Source organism: Pterocles gutturalis, unplaced genomic scaffold (genome assembly GCF_000699245.1).
Source record: "Pterocles gutturalis isolate BGI_N339 unplaced genomic scaffold, ASM69924v1 scaffold12378, whole genome shotgun sequence".
NCBI classification, from domain to species: Eukaryota; Metazoa; Chordata; class Aves; order Pterocliformes; family Pteroclidae; genus Pterocles; species Pterocles gutturalis.
This window is the reverse complement of record NW_010125763.1, coordinates 1-20,265: the sequence shown is the minus strand read 5'-3', so window position 1 is coordinate 20,265 and position 20,265 is coordinate 1. Positions and strand designations below refer to the sequence as shown.

The window sequence follows — 20,265 nt, the reverse complement described above, 5'->3', positions numbered from 1 at the left end:
AAAAAACTCCGTCAGGGACCCTCATATCTCGGAGAGAAAATTTCTACAACAAAAATGCTAAAAAAAAAAAAAAAAAAAAAAAAAAAAAAAAGAAGAAAAAAAAAGAAAAAAGAAAAAAGAAAAAAGGCTGGGGACACGGGGGGGAAATCCATGCATCTTGGAGTCTACCGAATTCAAGATCCAAGGTCTCCTTTAGACTTTCCCCACAGAAAATGTTACAATATACCCCCCTCAATATTACAAGTTCAAAAACAACCTCCCAAGTTAAAACGAACTCAGTACTGTCTTCTTAAGTTAAAGGAAAACTGGCTAAGACAGACAGCTTTGCAGTCAACCAAAGAGGTGAAGCTGAGTTTCTTCAGGTCCAGAGGGTTGCAAGAATTACTATTTTAAGACATCATGTCTACTTTTTTAAGGAATATTGAGAAGTGGCCATGGACATATGCCAATATTCATGGTGACATGTTACTGTCTAGAGAATAGACAGTTATTGCAATGCAGTCTGGACTAGGATTCACATAAGGTCAGTATTAGACATACTGGAAAATATTTTCAGCTTTTGTTTAAAAATTGTCTTTAAAAAGTGTGTTAAAAACCTTCTGAATTCTTTTCATAACCTCAAAATTCGTTTTTACTGACAAGAGTTTTGTGGATAAACTTCATCAAACTGGCACTTATTCTTTATGAAAACAGAAGAGTAAGAGTAAGTTCTCCTGACTCAATGATCACAAGCACTTGCTGAAATCATTCAGGTCACACGAAGAAAAAGCACAAGATGCACGAACATACCAGAACTGCATGAATTTCTGTCAAATTCATGAACATCTAATTTCACAAGTACACGTAAGCTTAGTCAAGATTCTTAATTGCTTGTCACCAAAAATAGAGTCAGCAGTGGAAAAAAACAAGCCCAGAGTTTAATAAAGTCTTTTTAATGAAAATCATGATTGAATAAATTCAGTTTAGGGTTTACTATTTAGTTAACCATAAAAAGAGCTACACACATTCATAAAAACCAACAAAAAACCCCTTCTCCCCACCCATACTCCCCCAGGTCAACCCTTAAAGCCTAGGAGAACGCAGAATCTGCGCTTCACAGAGCAATAATTAAAAGGATAAAAGAGCATGGCTACTATCTGTAATGTCCTCCATATACCATCACTCATCTTTTCCAGGTCATCAACATCTGCGAAAAGCTTCAGTAATGTCAGTGCATTTTTTCTATTTTTAACATTCATGTTCTATACAGGAGACTCTGGGGTTGTGCAGTCTGTTTAAGAGGTCACTGCATCCATTATTTGTAAAACAGCAAAGGAAAAGACTCTGAAAACTTCTGCCTTCTGTTTCAATACTGTTATTCCTTTTAAAATATACATACATTTCCATTACAATATCAAATCAGAAATTTGTCAATTATCAAACAAAGAAGTCTTTACTCAGAGCAAACCACTTAACAGCCATTGTCACAACACTGTGTTTCATAAAATAATTGCGTGCAAAACATTTGGAAAGTTCCCTAAATATTTTTGCTTCAGGCATCTTTTTGAAGCATATATGAAACATCATTTATGCCAATTCTAAATTCAATCTTTCTTTACAATACAGGTTCAAGCTCAAAAGCTTATAGAAGTAAGAGTTTTCAAAGTACTGAAAGGGACACAGAACCCAGCCCACGGTTCAGCCCCTGTGCTGTTGAGAATGCACATGTAAATAATTTACAGAACTAACTACTTTATAATCCAGTAACAAAAGGTATTATTAGGATGGAAGCCTGAAACTTTTAGAACAGAAAAAAGAGGCATACTTATAAAACATACCTTTAGGTGACAAGGAGGTTTTAGATAAATTTAAATGTTTCAGGCCCTTTGGAAGTTTGGCGAACTGGATGCTCAAAGATGACACACCTATTTGGGGAGCAAAGAGAAAACGGACGTTTTCAGATCAACTGTGTGATCTCAGGTTTTCCCAGCAATCACACCAGGGGCAAACACTCTTACATGACAAACTGCACTCACTGTCAGGCTGGGCCCAAAATGACCTCATCGTTTTATGACTATAAATCTCTGAAATGACTGATGTAGCCAAGATCCCTTCTTTGCTAACCACTGAACAGATAGGGAACTTTGCTATTAAACGATCAGTGAGCCACCTTAACTCATTTAAAAACTATATAGTGCACACATATTTTCAAGAAGGAGTCAAAGGGAAGACATTACACATGTGAAACAGTCCGCACTTGGGACATCTGGAAGCTCTATGGTTCAGACCAAAAAAAAAAAAAAAAGCATTAAAAAACCAACCACAAAATAAAACCTAAAAATGGTACTTCACGTGAAAATTGAACTATTTTCACTTTCTTTTAAAAGGAAGGGCTGCCAACGCAGGAGAGACACCCACCATAGCTAACACTAACCTCTTTTTCTGAGATAAATCCTAAGGGTCTGAAACCTCCACCAAGTTGTAACGGACACTTAACTCCTTTACAGTAGCCTGCAGGGTACCAGCCAGGACGCAGGCTTGGAAATGCTACAACCACTTGGGGCCCCAAACAGTAAAATCCTATTAAGATGCTGACATAGACTGGACTACCTCAGCACAAATCCAACGAAAGAAAAAAAAAAAAAGTGCACTTTTCATTAAAGCCTTTTCTCAGTGCGTCCAAGTTGCACACTCCATAAATTTAATCCCTCCATTTAAGCAAAAGATTGAAATTTGATTAAGAGGGCTCATCCTAAATAACAATGGAACCAATCCATTAAATATTTATTAGAGGAATAAATCAACACAGAAACTCCAGGCTTAACCAGAGGTGTAAAACATAGTCCTCTACAGCAATTCACTTGGAGAGAAAAGGGCAAAGAGAAAGGGGGTAAAGCCTTTTACTTGTTTCAAAACACAGTAAATGAAAAAGCTGATACTGTTCTCCACATATGCAGACATGAAACTGTCCACTAGTATGTTACATACATATGCTTACTCTGCTTTTATCATGTTTTACCTATCATTGATAATGAAAGAGCAGCTACCCTCCAGATATTGTTGTAGGGGTTTTAATGCTCTCTGTAAAAGCATCTTGTGTATGCTGGTGATAGGCGCAATGTCCATGCAGCTCAGAACACCATACTGTATTTTATTTGTACTGCCAAAATGTTAGACTGATGATGTCTCAGCATCATTTGCTGTAAAACACAGTGGTAACTGTATGACTTATCAACTTTCAGCTAGAATGAATCAAATCATTAATAGGACTTTCTTTCATAGCTCTACTATGTAAAAAAAACCCAAAACTTTTTAGCTCCTCTGAAGTAGAAGGCTCAATCTACCTTAAACTGACCTCAGAATTTATATTCTGTAGCTGACTGTCCACTTTTGTTGAGCTGGTTTAGTTAGAAAATATACGTTCAAAAATCAAGGTAAAGTTATGCTGGCAAGAGAGGAGAAAAGGGAGTGCAATCAGAATCATTAAGGATATCACAAATGTAATTTTTGTTCTGAAGCATTTTGGGTAAGAAGTGCAGCAAATAATTTTATCTCTCCATCTTTGTATTTAGTTAACAATCCGCAGACCACTTATCACCCTAGCTGAGCTGGATAATTTTAAGATCTTACCAGTGCTGGGCGTTAAGAAGCCACCCAGTTATATGACACAGGAATCACATGCAGAAAAGAAAAAGCCCTTCTGGTCACTCAGGCCCTTGAACACTCTTTAAGATGCCCGTTTTTGCTGATATCATAACAGACATGAGAGCTCCAATAGCAGAAGTAAACTTAACTACATCCAGGCACACAGTTTTGAATTTGAGTATTTTTAGGCTTCACTATGTTTTGTATTATTTTTAACAAAACATGAGATTAAATTCTGATCCTAGCAGAGCCAAAAGCAAAACTCCCATTGCTTCAGTATGGCTAGATTTTAAAGGCAAGACTGATAACAAATTTTCCAGGTGTTAGTTTCACAAATATTGACAGTACCATAAAGGGAAGCTAATCACAAATTAAGAGACTGGTCTCTGTAAAATCACTTCATATAAAGACTGCTTTGTATTTGAACTGAAGTCAGGTCATATGCCTTAGATAAACTAAACACACTTCTCAAATACAGATAGTTGCATTAATGTAATAATAGAACGTCTTTACTTATTGGTACTCAAGAACATATAATAGCTTAGGGTGTTTTTCTGTTCAAACAAGGCACAACAATACGTTCTTCCTCATAATTAATACAACTCTGTGTTATTTCCATTATAATTGCAAAATAATCCAGTTGAACTTCAAGTTTCCGCAGAGGCGATTTTTCAATAATTTTCTGAAATACATATATTTACATGAATCTCCATTATGCCAGCTTTTACTTGTGAAATGCTTGCCGTCCCTTCAGTTTAATAAAGTCAACTCTACCTTGCACTCAGAGAACATCAGATCACGAGATACGTAAATCTTTCTTAAACTGAAAAGCTGCAATCTTTGCACATTGCAATTATAGTTAATTTCTCCTTAAGTACTCATATAACTTATCTAATTCGCTAACGGAAAGGTCAGATCTTAATTGCATATGCGATAGGAGAGACTGAGATAACAAAAAAACCCTATTAATTTCTCCAAGTTGTAGTTTCTTCATTCCATTTGTATCCTGTATGTAAATACTGCAGAATGGTTTGAACCTAGAGGTTTGTTGCAAAGAAAGTACCCACGCTGATATGCTTGAAAAAAAAAAAAAAAAATCCCCTGCACTGTAGAATATCTACCAAATGCTTTGGTCATTTGTTTTGTTTTCAAGATAAAAATTATTTTATTTTAAAGAAACCTTCCATATAACACAATCTAAATACACTTCTTCAAAAGCAGAATCAACAATGTGACAGCCCGTTTTCCAACTTACAACAGAAACTTTTGTCCAGTGCAGTTGGCCTAAGGCACACTGTAATAATAATGTTCTTCAGCAAAACACAGCAAACATTGGCTTTCATGTGGTATGACAGATACAAAAGAGGAGGGGAAAACAACCCTTCCTATCCTTTTTCACTTGCTGAAACAGCAAGAGAGACACCTACAAAACTGTGTTAGCAACATTCTGAGCCACTCAGGTTGTAATCAAAATCAACATTTTTTTCCATTTTGAATCACGACAGCAAAGAGACTGGAAAATTTCCCTAAAACAAAGCAAATAAAACAAGAAACGGTTTACTGTATAAAATTCTTATTTTTCTTCTGGCCCAAAAGGAGCACAAGATAGTCTGATCCCAGAACACTGTGTGCCTGGAATGCATTTAAGTGAAGCAAATTGAAATCTCACATGGGCAGTGCTGAAGGGTCAACTCCAGACTGAAAGAATGTAACCTTATTTTAAACATAAAAGCCTCTCGGGTGAAAAGACTGCAGACAAGGGAGGGGAATGACTTGACTTGATATGTACTGAAATCACGCCTAGGGATGCCTAGTCTGAGAAAAGCTGAGCTGTTCAGCTTAATTTTCCACCCTGTGGAGTCAACAGCACTTTGCTCCATAAAGGTGCCGGTTACGTCAGTATTACCGAACATCGTCAAGTACTGACAACACTATGGACTAATGCAAAGCTGAAAAAATGAATAGTTTCAATACTGAAAATAAGTACAGAATAATGGCTGAAATAAAACCACAAAACCATCAGGAAAACATAATCCAAACAACAAAGTTGCCTTATGCTTCATCTTTCAATTGATTACATTGCCTTTAAAAATACACACCACTTTACTTACTTTCTAGTCCTAAACAGTCACTGTGTTCTATCTTCCTTTAAAAGAAACCTCTATGAAAATGTAACACAATCTAATGAAATCCATGGTTGGTTAAGACATTCAAATATTTCTCAAGAAGCTAATAGATATGTATAAATCAAAAAAGAATAGCAATTCTCAGTCTATCTGTATACTACAGATATTTACAAGAGCATCACACAGAGAACAATAACCTATTATTCAGGCAAAGCCGAAGGGAGCAGCAGTAATCCTCCCATTACACTTGTAGAAAGAGAAAAATATAAATGTTACAGTACCTCTGTCTTCAAGTGGATTGCTAGCAAGGTTGATCGTATGGAGTCCTGAGTTGGGGTTGTGGGCTAGGGCGCTGGCTAGTTTCTGTGCAAAATCTCTGCAAGAAAATAAAAAGAGAGGGAGAAAGAATCCTGTTATCTCCTCCACCAACAGCACATTCAGAGGCTTAAAAGTGTCAACGGATTACTAGGCTAAAGGGGCCCATCCTACTGCAGAGCAGTAACTGATTCTTCAGAGTTTTATACAGTGCTTGTCTGGCTAATTTGCTATCTTTCAAAGCAGGTTATTTTATTATTTATTCAGTGACCTAAGAGACTGAAGGGCACTCAATCAAAGCTCAAACTGCTTTTGATAAAAATCTAAAGATATAAAATAGGAGTTACACAGAATAACTGAAAACTCGAGCACATCTTCTATCTCCTCCACACTGTGCATGAGTGGGATACGTACATCAACTTGCATACCACTACTTCCTTCACTCACATGCCTACCCCCTCCCTTGCAGCAGCTCTCCATCAACAGTGACTCAAACAGATGGGCTTTGCAGCATATCCAGAAGGTCAACAAACTAGGAGTATTTCTGACCTTGACCTTGTGAAACAGTGGGAATAGCTCTCTCAAAGAACAGCAGCACACTGATGAACTGGTCTTTGCTTGTATCTTTTAACAGTGAGAAGCATCGAAGTACATAACTGGCTGACCACAGTCCTGGCAATGTGTCCCAAGAGAGACGATAGTTTATCAGCTTATAATGCTCACAACAGCCAGCCCAGGAACTTTAACCAACTCTGGTAGGTAGCTATAGTAGTGTGACCTACCTCTCTTCCAAATCCACTTGAGAGGCAAGGGAATGCTACTTTACCTCAGAGCGTTTTGCAGCAGCTGGACTACCCCACCCACAACACTGAATGGGTTGGGTTTTCACCACACTGTCAGACTCCAGTGGAGAAATGTTCCTCGGATTAAATCAGAAGGCTCTTGGCTGTTACCAGCTCTAAGATAGATCCTCAAACCTGTCCTTGTACCTACTGGAAAGCTTTCATGCATGAAGGGACTAGCCCTACTGTGCGCTTTTGTTCAAGTGAGACTATAATTCCAATGTTCTTACCTCACTTAAGTTAGACACTGAGGTAGAAATCAAAAATATGCCTTGAGCTTCCTTCTCTCCCTGCCTTGAAGTATATTATCTTACCTCCTGTAGGCCAGTGCTGGAGAACTACCAGCTACATTGCTGGAAGAGTGACAATTAGCACTGCCCTCTTTCCCCAGGACACATCCTGCCTACCACAACACTAGTATATCATTCTGGGTGCTGAGAACTGCAGTGGAGGTAGCATCCTCTTCAAGTATCTGGAAAACAGTGGAGACTGGACAGCAACAGCCTCAATAGCTTTTGGTTAGGTTATCTGTTATTGCAAGGTGTACTTCAGTACAGAGACATTCCAGAGAAGTTTAGTTTCCATTTGAAACCCCATGTCCTTAGACAGACTCTTTGGTCTAGAACAGGTTCCAGCACTGCAAACACATGATGATGGGCTGCCTTTAGGAAAAGCATAGGCTGCCTTTAGGAAAAGCAAATTCTTTCATAAAATACAAGCAGCATGTGAATACTCTAACAAAAAGAAATTCTGGACTTTAATCTCTGCCACCTGACAGGCCTCAGGGTATCCTGCTTTGCTACCAGCTGCTGCTGTGGAAGACTACTTATCTCCTGTAGGTGAACAGTTACATTTGCCAAAACTCTGTGAACACCCTCCAGCATTTCAAATGGCACTAGATGCCTGTGCTTAGGCAACTGAATCAAAATCCTTATGTCCAGAAAAAAAAAAAAGGCTTTCAGTTAAAAAACCAACCAAACAAACAAACCTTTCTTCACGGAGAGTCTCCTCCTTTTCCTTTAACCCTAACAAATTTTTGTCATTACAGTGGCCTGCCTACACCTCCAGGCTTGTTTACAAATTCTGTTCCAGGTTTTGCCACCAATATAGGCAAGATTACCAGAACGTTTTGGACAACTGGGGCATTTGTGAACTATTTAGCAAAGGAACAGTAAATCCACTGTTACCAGAACGCACTGGATTATTTATGTAGGGCACATGGAGCTCCAAGGCTCATTCTGGAAAAAACTAACATAACCTCCCCAATCCCTGTGCAGCCTCTACCATAAACAGAGGCACCTGGGCTCTGCTCACCAGGCAACATCGCTTCCCCTCCTTTGTTCGCTCTTTGTTTCAAGTCCTAAAATTTATTACCTTTTTTGGCTGCACACTTCATGAACAGAGCATGCAATGTAAGTCTGACACTTCCTACAGAGCATCAAACTTGCTCTGTAGGAGCATTATGCAGCCATGCTCGCCTGAACTGAGGACATTCAGGCTTGGAGGTAAAGCCCAAAAAAGAATCAATTTAACTATATGTATGGCAGAGTAAGGATATTTCACCAAGCATAAGAACACCACAGATCTGGAAATCTCAGTCAAACAAAGCACTTCCTCAAGATCTGTCTAGACAACATCCCAGTAACAGAAAAAAAGAGGATGCATGTGGAAGAACTAACACTGTTAGGTTTAAGGACATTCAGAGCCCATCCAGCCGGGGAAGATGAAATGCAATGTCATTGTCAAAGGCCCTCCGGGTACCAGCAGCAGCCATCTCTGTTGGTCCCCCTCTGTCACAGCCAGCTGTTCCCCGTGGAACAGGGTTGGCGAGGACGGTGTGGAAGGCAGTAGGGACATTCTGCGCGCCAGCTTTCAGAGAGTACGTAAGCAGAACAAATACATCATTTTCACTAGCTCCTACAAACAGGCCTTTGCAGACTTAAGAATCTCTCACGCAGTTTCATGGAAATTAATATTCTGGTTATCATATATTGTCCCATTACTCTGAAACACCTCAGGGGTGTAACCCTCTTTTAGAGCTCATTTGTTCAGGTTGCCCTGAATGATTCTCCTTTCCCTGAAATCTGGACATCACCTACCTCAGTTAAGACACCAAAACATTAGCATTTGCTATATGCATAAAAGGCATCCAACGTAATCTAGACTGCACCCCTTACATCTGTTAAAGAAATAGCAATGGGGATAAAATTTTCAAGAGCAACTAAACTGGCACAAATCTTATCAGACAGGGGCTTTCACTTGACAATCTGTTTTCCCCAACAGCAAGTCCGCAGTTCCCTAGTCCTGGGTCCTTACAAGTACTATTGCACAATAGTTTGCTGTCTCATCAGCTGGGAAGATGACAAGTGTTTAAGGGGCCATGGCCCAAACCGAATCACAGAAATGAGTAGCTGGAGGTAGAGAAGAATGAAATAGTCTTAAACTGACCCTGCTGCAAGAAGAAATATGCTCTTACAGCTGCTCAGGTATTTCTGAAAGCACTGCTCTTGGTAACACTTTCTTAACCCTGCTCCGGCAGTCTGTCACAGCTCATTAAAAATGACTGGTCTGTAAGCTATGCGAAGGAAGATACCCAGTAACAACAGGATTTCCTCCTAGCAAGCAGACATGATAAATAGCAAAACTGACAAATGTATCCTTGAGAAAAACAGACAGACAATGCTGATCAGAGCAGATACACACCAAGGCAAAATGCCAAACACTGCGCATGTAGATGGAGACATAAAAAGCAAAGTCACAGGCTGATTATCTGTCAAGTCCTGTTAAAACTGAAACCAGTTAATCCAACTGTGACAAGTTAAGGTAGACAATGTGCACAGGCAGTCAATGCATCCTTTCGTATTAATAATTATCACTGAATTTCATGGCACACACTGCAAGAAAAACGAGATTAAAATCAAGTGCTTATGTTTGAATGACAGCTACTCAAGGCAGCACACTAGCGATCAGAAACTTTGGATGCAGTTCCAAACTCCACCTGAAGTTTCCAGTGTCATTTAGGCGATTTTCTTGTAAAGGTGTTTCAATGCAAAATAAGGGGGAAAAGACCCAAACGATGGAAGAGGAAACAATGTAAAGCACACCAAATATTCCCCCTGCGCTTGTTTCCCTTCTTTATTTGTAATTCTGTATGGTGTTCTGCTTCTCCCACCTTTCCACTACTTTTTTTATTAACACAGAAATCCATTAGCACCAGAGTTTATCTTGTTTACATGGTTTTGGACACTATTCTAATACTAAAACAAGCCTCAAATACTTACCGCTGGGCTAGTTTGTAACTTGAACTTTGCTTTCCTGTGAAGTGAAAAAAAGCCACTACCTAGCCACTACAACTTACTGTATTTAAAACATGTGCAAGGACTAAATCGCATGGCTTATCTCTATGTACCTTTCTTTTAAGGCTATGGCAAGGTATTAAACTTAATAATTTACTTTCTTGCTTCTTTAAAAAAGTTGCTAATGTGTAAATCATGTTATATTTGAGAAGACTGCAATCCACAGTAAGACAAAACCAGCTCTCTTCAGAATGAAACAATAATCTGTTATGCAAGATGGAATAATACGCTTTTTTAACAAACATCAAACACTGTTTTTTAAATGATAAAAAGGTGTTCACACTTCTATTGGCAACTATATCTGGAGAGGAACAGTGTGAGCTGATTTAGTGTTCATTCTCTTACCCAATCCATTTTGCTTCACTTAACCCAATTCTCCAGGCAGAATCTTACAAAACATCACTTTAAAGGGAGTTCTTGGACATAAGGAACCTCTGGAAAACCTGGTAAAAATCTTGTAACTACCAGCTTCCCAGTAGAAGGCAGACATCAAGCACAAGGTTTTTTAATGTTTATTCTGGCTAACACATCACACATCCTTTTCACTGGAAGTAAGCAGTAACTAATGCAACATTTCAAATGAATTACTTACGTTCTAAGCCCGGCATTCTCTAACACCAGTTCTTCCAATCGATTGGACCTACTCACCACCCGCAGGATCTGCTCACAGACATCAGTGGACTGCCACAGAAAAGACAGAACAGTATTAAACAACACAAACATGGAACAGATGGTTATTGAATTATAAGCTGTACATCGTAACGGGATCTAGGCCGTGATCAGCTTTTTGTTATACATAAATAGTGAGTAAGAATACCAGGAACATCCCAGAGAGAGAGTCAGATGGCAACAGAGAACTTCTGGAAAAGACACAGTGATGCCAAAGGCAGACTAAAAGTGACTCATTTATGAAGCTGGCCACCTAATCATAGGGGGCAATATTTTTATAATAGCAGTAAAAACCCCAAACCCTGTGATTCAGAAAAAATGCTCACTTAATTTTTTAAAGAAATCTTGTTCATATGCATGCTAATCCAGAAGAAGAAAGTGGCAACTAGTGCAAAGAAGAATAAAGCCAGACCAGGAATGACAAACAAACACAAAGAAAGATGTTATAAGGCAGACCAAAAAAAGCCCCCAAACAAAACACTCAGGAGCAAATGCACTCTAGCTACAGGTCCTCCAAAGACTGATAAGGACTAGTGTTTAAGGTTCGATGTATTTCAGTATGAATTCTCCCAACCTACACAGAAGTAAATCCCATCTCATGATCTTACTGTTGTTGGATTCTAGAATTTCCATGGACATTTGCAAGTACCGTGAACAAAACATGATAACAAAAGAGTTTGTTTGCTGTGCTCATTCAAATAGAGATAAAACCTTAATGATTCAAAAGCCATACAGTGAACTCTGTACCTCATCACCTTTTATTATAATCTTTTATTTCGCTTCTGGATTTGCCTTTTTTTCCTCAAAGTACACACTAACCAACATTCATGTAAAGTCCAAAGCTGAATTTCAGTTATGATCATGAAGTGCTGAAACTATTCTGTTATCCGCCTTTAAAGACAATGTGACATTCATACCTGGGACATCTGTGTCTCTAATGACAGACTGACATTTTCTAGGATTTAAATTTTAAACTAATTGAATCTCCTAAAAACAAAAAACCTGATCTACCACACACATCAAATCTTATTCATCCTTTACACAGTAAAGGGGACAACTTTTTCTGAACTGCCAACTCAGCCATCTTCCCAATTCTGTCTTTGCCTTCCGTATTTCAATAATTCAGAATATTACCACAACGCTTCTACAGCAGTGTGATTGCAAGCGGAAAGTTTCATGCATGTACTATAAAAACACTATGGATACCATCTATCAAACACAATGTCAGAGCAGGACTCATGAAGCACAAAGCATTCAATGGCCTCCGGATATGTCTGACCTCATACTGACCCTCAGCAGTGTTCCTATGGCACAGATTTACTGTCCAACAATTTAGGTTTTTCTTGTGTTTTTGACTGAAAATGGAATGTGTGGAAGATAAAAAGGGTTTTTTTGGTGTGTTTTTGTTTTTTCTTTAAAGAATTGGTGCATTTTCAAGGTTGACAAAGTTTGTTTGTTTTCCAAAGAAAAGTTGCTAAGAATTCCAAAAAACTTTCACGTAAAAATATCTCAAGACAGATAACAAGGCCAGTTTTTATTCTAAGCAAACTACGCTGGTCAGTCTTGTAACTAAAAAAAACTACATCATTTCACTGAAGCAAAAAAGGATTAATTGTACTGTACCTCAAAAAACTTTCACGTAAAAATATCTCAAGACAGATAACAAGGCCAGTTTTTATTCTAAGCAAACTACACTGGTCAGTCTTGTAACTAAGAAAACTACATCATTTCACTGAAGCAAAAAGGGATTAATTGCACTGTACCTTTTAACAATTATGATTTTAACAGCGAACTATAACACGATTAAAAATATCCCCCCCTTTCATTCTGTGCAGTACCTTTTAACAATTATGATTTTAACAGCAAACTATAACACGACTAAAAATATCCCCCCCTTTCATTCTGTGCCTAATTTCAAGTAAGATGTCCATCAAGAAAGAAAAGCTATTTGCCCACTCTTCTGCCAAGAATCACGTAAGCTAGTTTCTACTGAATTTTCTTAGAAAATTATAGCTTAGGAATGCAGTAAGAATATTTTCAGATCAATAAAACTGCATCAATTTAAACAAGATGAGACTCAACCTTCATTTTTAAAAGGACGAAAAGCTTGTGGATGCAAGTGTGCAAATGAGACTCAACCTTCATTTTTAAAAGGACAAAAAGCTTGTGGATGCAAGTGTGCAAACAGTTTTTCAAAGCACTAACTCCACCTGTGACTACAAATTTTCAAGTTTAGAACAAATAGTATACTTTAATACACTTTAAAAGTCACCTGATTACTGATGTTCTTGCCCCTTTCTTCAGTAGTCCAACTTGTTTAGATTTGCCCCCTTTTTGCTTTCAAGAAAGAAAACTGATGTGGAGGAACACCAATGCCACACATCACTACACACTTATTACTACACCGGGTTAGCTTCAGACAACTGGGAGAAAAATTCACCACGTTGCAATGAAAATTAAGAGGAAAAACTTGTTTTATATGCAAGAAAACAAAAAAAACAGAATCTTGGTATTTTCTTTCCACCTCCAAAAAGCAACTGAGATTTCGGGCTGCTTTAGAGTTAGTTTCCTATTTAGTCACCCAATACTGTCTGAGGGAGCCACCAATGCCTAACAAAATAGTTTTATGGGCTACTGTTACTGCAAAACAAAGGTTTTTTTCAGACTTCCTTCACTTGAAATTTTGACAAGACCTGACTCTTGGCAGTGTTTCTATGGCACAAACTAACTATCCAAGGGTTTGTATTTTCCTGATATGACTAAGAGAAAAAAAAATTCAATAGATTGCCCAGTTGTACTTGCCTTAAAAAGTTTACCTTGAAAAATGCAGTAGCATCCTCTAAAACACAGCAAAGCCTGGTAGGAGCAGGTAAATAGTTTCACTTTATTACTTACTAATTTCAGATCCTTGGAGGACAGCTTTGTAAACCACTGATTATACTCCAGAGCAGCAACTATAGGTATTAAGTCTCTAGAAAAAGAAAAACACTTTTACACACATTTCATATAACTGTCAGCTTTGGTCAACTGAAACAACCCCTTAAGTGTTTTTCCATATCTAATTTCACATGCTTTTTGCAATCCTAATTACCTACCATCGCCATTACAGGAAGCTCTGCATTGTAAAAAACAAACATCACCAGCAGCTGTGTGTCTTTCTCCTATTTTAATATGAATTTCTGACTGACCAACTGACATCCATTCTAGCATGAATTTTTAAACCAGGAATTTGTCTGGGCTGCCATTCCTACATTTAGCATTACTTTTTCTTCAGCCTGTGACATATTTAAGCTTCTTAATCACCTCTAATTATAATTGAGCATGACACTAAAAAGCTTTTTGGCAGTCTGATGATTTAATATAATTCCATGACTGAATGCTTCTGGAGAACACCTCGTTGTCTCATCTCTATAGTTAAATTCCCCCAGGAACCAGGAGACTTGCAAAAGGATAACGTGACTTTCAGTACAAACCCTCCTTAATTGTAAAATGGATTTCACAAATGAAATTCTAAATTATACCCATTTTCTTCATTCCAAGCCTCTTAATGTGATCTGCTCTCCCTCTGTGAAGTTTCTCCAATGACAGACGTTGATAAACGCCATGTCCGTACACTACCCCCAAGCAGAATCATCCGTCAAGCACTAGCACACTATTTAGCAGCGCAGCACTTGGATCATTTTGACACATGTTAAATACATATATACACCTACACTTGGACTTTACTTAGAAACCCCTTGACTTTAGAAGAGCTGAAACATACATGCACATATCCAACCAGCAAAATAGTGCCATCCAAGCCTCAGTTTTTGCAGGGAGAAATTGAAAAGTATTGGTTTTTGTAAGCTAGTCCCACTGCCGCCAGCTTTTCATTCAAGACATACGCAGGTAGGTGCAGAGCTGCACTAAACAAGCAGCACCCTCCTCACATCTCCTTTTCCCTCTTCCTCTCCTTCGCTTTTTGTCTACAAACATCTAGACACTTCAGGGTGGTTGTTAAACACATAGGAAAGCCAGGAGACAAGGCAACATCACATGGACAAGTCTTCAGCAGGCTATATTGGGAACTGCAGCTGCTACATTTTTAAGTACAAACCCATCACTAAGGTAACAGTAAGAAGGTGCGGCATTTTGCAGCAAAAGACTGTAGCCCACCAACTGTGAAGTTCATGCAAATAGACCATTTTCACACTCCTGCAGAGGAACTAGCGTGTGGTGCCCTTCAAAGATTAAGCCTGTTTTCCATCTTGTTCACAGCACACATCAAATCTCAGTGTGAATTCATTTCCACTGGCACAGTAGAGTCTTACCAGCTTCGTGAAGTGTATAGTTTTATTTCTGTCCACCACGTCGGTTTTGTTCCTGCACACACACACTTTATCTCCGTGTAAAGGAGTAACTGACTGTCGAAATTTAAGGGAGCAAAAAACCAACCCAGAGGTGTTTCCCCTTAGGCTGGGCAGGCAGGAACCTTGCTATGGAGTAAGGAATGCCCACATAGAGGTTTGATCCTCCTTTGCCTTCCCCTGGAGCGATGAATAAGAAGGTAATGAATTAGCAGCTTTGACATCTCTCTTGACAGTGCCTTTGCCTTGGAAGTGGAATAAACGTAAGTTATTTTTCAGGTGTAATTTTGGTTTATCCACTCAGTGGTAACCAGCCAGCCACAGCTGGTGGCAAATGCTTCAGGGCAAACACTGGACAGGCTGACCGTACCACCATCATACTGGTGGAGCAGAGCTGTTCATGCTGGGGACCTCCACCCACAAAGGATGCAGAAGGCACCACCAGCAGATGGATTTAAGTCATCAGCAGCAGCACCAGTTCCTCCAAAGGAACAGAGGGATAGTGATCAGGGATCACTGGCTGCAAGCATTTACACTGCACCAGGAGCTGGTAAGCTGGCTTAGAGTGTTGGCAACAGCTCAGTACCAGTTGGGCAGGAGAGTGGCTGCAGGCAGAACATGCCTGAGGCCATCCCTTTCCCCCCTCTCCTCCCCAGGCCACGGAGGGAAACTCTGAAAGCTCAGAATTAGTGGGAAAACCATCACACTTTCAAGAAGTTAAAGAAACATTGCTGCAGCAGGACATTAATATTTTAAAATAAGTTGACTCAGCTGATTTGCAAATTCTCATCTTTAAATAGTTTCGCCTTCCACAGAAGTCAAGGCCTGTTTGTTCAAACTCTAGACAAGCACAGGTACTGGCACACTTCAGCAACACCCACTGATACCGCTGCTCCCCTACCCCATTCCTCCCCGCGTGACTGAAGACAGGGGAACCTCTGTCCATTCTACAGTAGCCTGTCTAGAAGCTTCGCTTTCTCAGATATTACCATCTGATTTTAAGGACAATCTACACAGCTCAGTCTTTTTTTTTTTTATTTTATTCAAATTTTTGAAGGTGCTTCTAACCAGCAAGGGCCCTTTAGGAATTTACCCCTGCTCCTTCTTGTGATTTGAGCTTGCCTAACCTCATTGCACCAGTCACTGAGTTTTCCTTTTCAAAATTATATACTGCTTTATTCATTTTATTCTATTAAATTCTAGATGTGGCACTAACAATGATCTGAATTATTTTGCAATACGCTATGAAAGTGTGCTAATGACCCTTTCCAAAAGCAGGGCCTTCTCATAACTTTCCCTCATTAAGTTATGTTGAGTTGCTTATATTTATTAGTTTGTTTACAAAACTACCATCCAGAATAAAGTAAGATTCACAAAATGCAAACCTATGCCATCTTAAAATGAAAACAGATTCTCTTCTTCCAGACTGCAGAAAATCTCTCCAAGCTTCAACAACATTCAAACTTCACTAATGCCTTCATGTTTTTTCAACATCTCTATCCCCCATTGTATTTAAGATGGAAAGAAATTTAAACAGTGTAAAGAAAAAAAATCTAACCAATCATTTTTTTATGACAATTTTTGGAGTGTCCAAATATGATAAAACATATGCTCCACAGACAAAAATAATGCTACTGAGTTAAATAAGTGCTGTTCATTTTGAGTCTTCTTTTGTTTTTAAACAATTACATGGTTCACAGCACAACATAACTTCAGATAAAACCTCAGAAGTCATGTTCCCATGTGGCAAGCCACGCTATGCACTGTAAAAGTGCCAGACACTCTGGGAACTTAAATTCATCTATAATTCATGCCATCTTATGTTGACCTCTAACAGAAATGTTTTACCAGGAAGAAAACAAATTGTTTATTTTTGCAATACATAGCCACTGTATCTATAGAACTGGTGTACCCATCCTACCTCACTTCACAGGTGCTTCACAACATGAAGTATATCGTTTCAGCAATCCCAAAAATTAGGGGGACATGATACACAACAGTCTCAAAATCCAAAGAATGATGGCATATTGTTAATTTATAGCATTCTCACTGTGCTAAATCACAAAACACTCACATACATTCCTGAATTGACAGGGATCTCAGATCCTGATTCATATTTTTAATGAAAATCATAAGGTTTTGGCTTCCTAAAAAAACTAGTTCTCTTCAAACTTCAGTCCAAAACCTTTTTCTCAGTGCAGTCCTCAACACATAGAAACTCTCATCACAAGATGGATTCCACGGCTCTAAATGTAAATAGTTCCAAAATTGTTTTGAATCTTTGGACTTGCACAATCATAAGATGTTTAATAAAGACTTTTATTAACAACACAAATATATTTCCTCAGTGATGTCAATTTTGTAAGGTATACTTCCATGAAAAGCTTCTGTGAAGCAACAAACCATTATTCCATTTTCCAAAAGCCAACTCATTTGAACCAGCTGAGATATTCTAAATACTTAAAAACACTTCTTCTATTTACTCTTTCCTAATAAGCAATATTTTTCACTCCCAATAAATTGTTCAAACGTTTAATTTCTACTGAAGCTGGGTATCTGTAAGTCACTTTCTCAAGAACGCCCCATGGTCTTAGCACTTCCACCTTGCAACATGTTTAAAGCATTCTTATGTTCTTGTCCCACATTTGTTTATGCTGAAAAATACTCCCTTCCTTATCTTCTCTGAGCCAGCTTTAACCAACCAGTCTTTGGCTACATCCATCATGCACCAGTTGCAGCCCTGTAGTCTTGTTTAAGTTACTTCTGAATTAGCCAGAGGTACAACTTAGTAACCTTGCCATGGGATTCAGTGCAGACTGCTAAAATCCATCACAGAAGCTGAGAATTTCAGTGGGGTTTTCTGTGAGTCTACATACTAGATATCTTAAAGCTGCAAAGAATTCTGTGGCAAAATACTCTTATTTGCCTACCTCCAAGTTCAGCCTCCCTGTTATATTTTAACATTGTAAATTTGACAGATTCTTAAATCTACCACTGGGCTTTCTCAAAGAAACAAATGCTTTCTCTATCTTATTTACAGTTTCTTATATTTTTCATTTTCCTTGTATAATGATGGATTTTAGTTAAAACTTCCTCTAATTTCCTCCTGCTTAAATATCTTCAGATTCATTTTTTCCTAGAATCCAACGTTCTCAGCCAGCCAAATTCAGTAAACCAAATATAACACTTAGCTAAGTTTCAGCATCTCGTAGTAAAATTACCCTCAATTAGTTCCTTTCTGCAAATACGTTTTTGATGCCATCTGCTGTAAGTGGAGAAACTACTAGCTGGGATTCAGCTGAACAACATAAACCTCCTACTGACTTGCTGACAAAAATAGTTTCCTTTACTGGGTACACTATGAGAAAAAGATTCTGCATAAGAAAATAGTGCATAATTTCCTTTTTTGCTTTGCCCACCGGATGCAGTTGCATGTTTTCTCTGCTGAATTTGATCTCTTATATTCGCCATCACAGGAAATATATCTATCTGCTAACTTTTTGGAGTGCTTCCACTAGCAAAATATATTTATCTTCTCAGGCTCCACAATGAAATGTGCTCTCCCCAGGGCTTTCGTGCAAAAACAGCAGCTTTTTGCTGAAAAAAAAAAAAAATGCTACAAATGGTGATTTCGGAGGTCTGCAGATTCAAGTAACAGCTATGGGACTGCTCCATTTTAGCAAGGGCAGACAAACCCTATTGCAAGGGAGAACAAGGAAAGTTTGGAAAATATCAGCACAATTACTGCATATTGTTTACCTGTGGTCAAGATGGCTGAAGTCTTGCAAATTCAACTCTCTGGTATCTTGTGTCAGATAAATTGTATCGACATCCTGTTAAAAATACGTAACCAAATACATCTTTACAGAGCTGTTGGTTATTTCCAAGTACTATGATTTACCTGCTCTTTCACCATTTGTACAGTTAGCTGAAGAGCTCCAGAACAAGACATGTACTTACCCACTGCACTTCTTCTCTATAGGGAAATCCAAGCCAATCACAAACACAAGCATACATCTGTGAAAATCCTCCTAAAAACAACCCAAGAGAGTATTTAACATAATAGTAAAACAAGCAAGCAAACAAACAAACATCTAAAAGGATACTTTAATACTTAAAGATCCAGTCTTCAAAAACTCACTCTCTTTTTCTCTCTGAAGGCTGTCCATTGCATTGCTGAAAGAAACAGACTATTCTATCTTTGCCCGGCAGGTTGCAAGAAAGCTCAAAATAGTGCCTTCACCTACCAATCAGAAGTCTGCTCCATGCTAATTACACCTTAAGACTAATTACACCTTTACAAGCTTCTGACAGAAATAGAATTAAAACTTCCTGACACTGCAATTACAGCCTTTTTTATATTTGAGCCTTTAAATTCATTCTCACCACAAGGTCCAAGTTCTGCCACTGTCTGACTGTCCCACAGCACCTGGAGATTAGCCAGTCTTTCTGAAGGTTCCATAGTTACTTTCTTCAGAATCCTCCTAGATGCAAAAGAAGGGGAAAAAAAATTACTTTCAAAGTATTTTTAAATTCATAAATCTTCTTTATTTCAAGCATGATTTTAAATGAGTGTACAGAAAGAATTACCATCTTCAGTACAACTCATTTCTCTGCCTAAAAGTCACACACATCGGGATGCCACCCAGCAAGAATAACGCTTGTCTCTTATTTCTTTCTATTGATTAACCCTGTGCCTACTGGAGCAACTGAGCCCTTTTCTATGACAGGATCACTCAAGCTAAGGAGACCTGTGGTCCTCAACTAACACAAGGATGTCCAAACATAGGGGAGAGATGTGGTATTACTGGTTACCCTGAAACCGCTGCTGCTTATACATTGCTTTTATGTAGAAAAAGCACTACAGTGTAAAGAGCCACAGAGCATGCCGAGTAGCTACATGTGGCTTCTAGGCTGCGCTCTAGATACCCAGCTCCAATCTCTATATGTCACATTTACCAGTGTGACACTCATCTACAAGAAGGGC

The 20,265-nt window shown here is 38.6% G+C and overlaps 1 protein-coding gene across 1 annotated transcript in view; it reads right to left on the bottom strand.

The window, feature by feature from the left end:
* The window catches only part of LOC104460699 (leucine-rich repeat-containing protein 16A), a gene marked incomplete at both ends in the record, with an annotated part of 50,855 nt that extends 31,093 nt beyond the window's left edge, over positions 1-19,762 (bottom strand). Inside the window, 7 exons of the mRNA XM_010078718.1 lie at positions 1,818-1,904; positions 6,032-6,126; positions 10,856-10,944; positions 13,828-13,903; positions 19,038-19,111; positions 19,239-19,309; positions 19,665-19,762. Coding sequence (XP_010077020.1) covers positions 1,818-1,904; positions 6,032-6,126; positions 10,856-10,944; positions 13,828-13,903; positions 19,038-19,111; positions 19,239-19,309; positions 19,665-19,762 — 590 coding nt within the window. The remainder of the gene's footprint in view (positions 1-1,817; positions 1,905-6,031; positions 6,127-10,855; positions 10,945-13,827; positions 13,904-19,037; positions 19,112-19,238; positions 19,310-19,664) is intronic.
* Between the last annotated feature and the right edge of the window lie 503 nt (positions 19,763-20,265).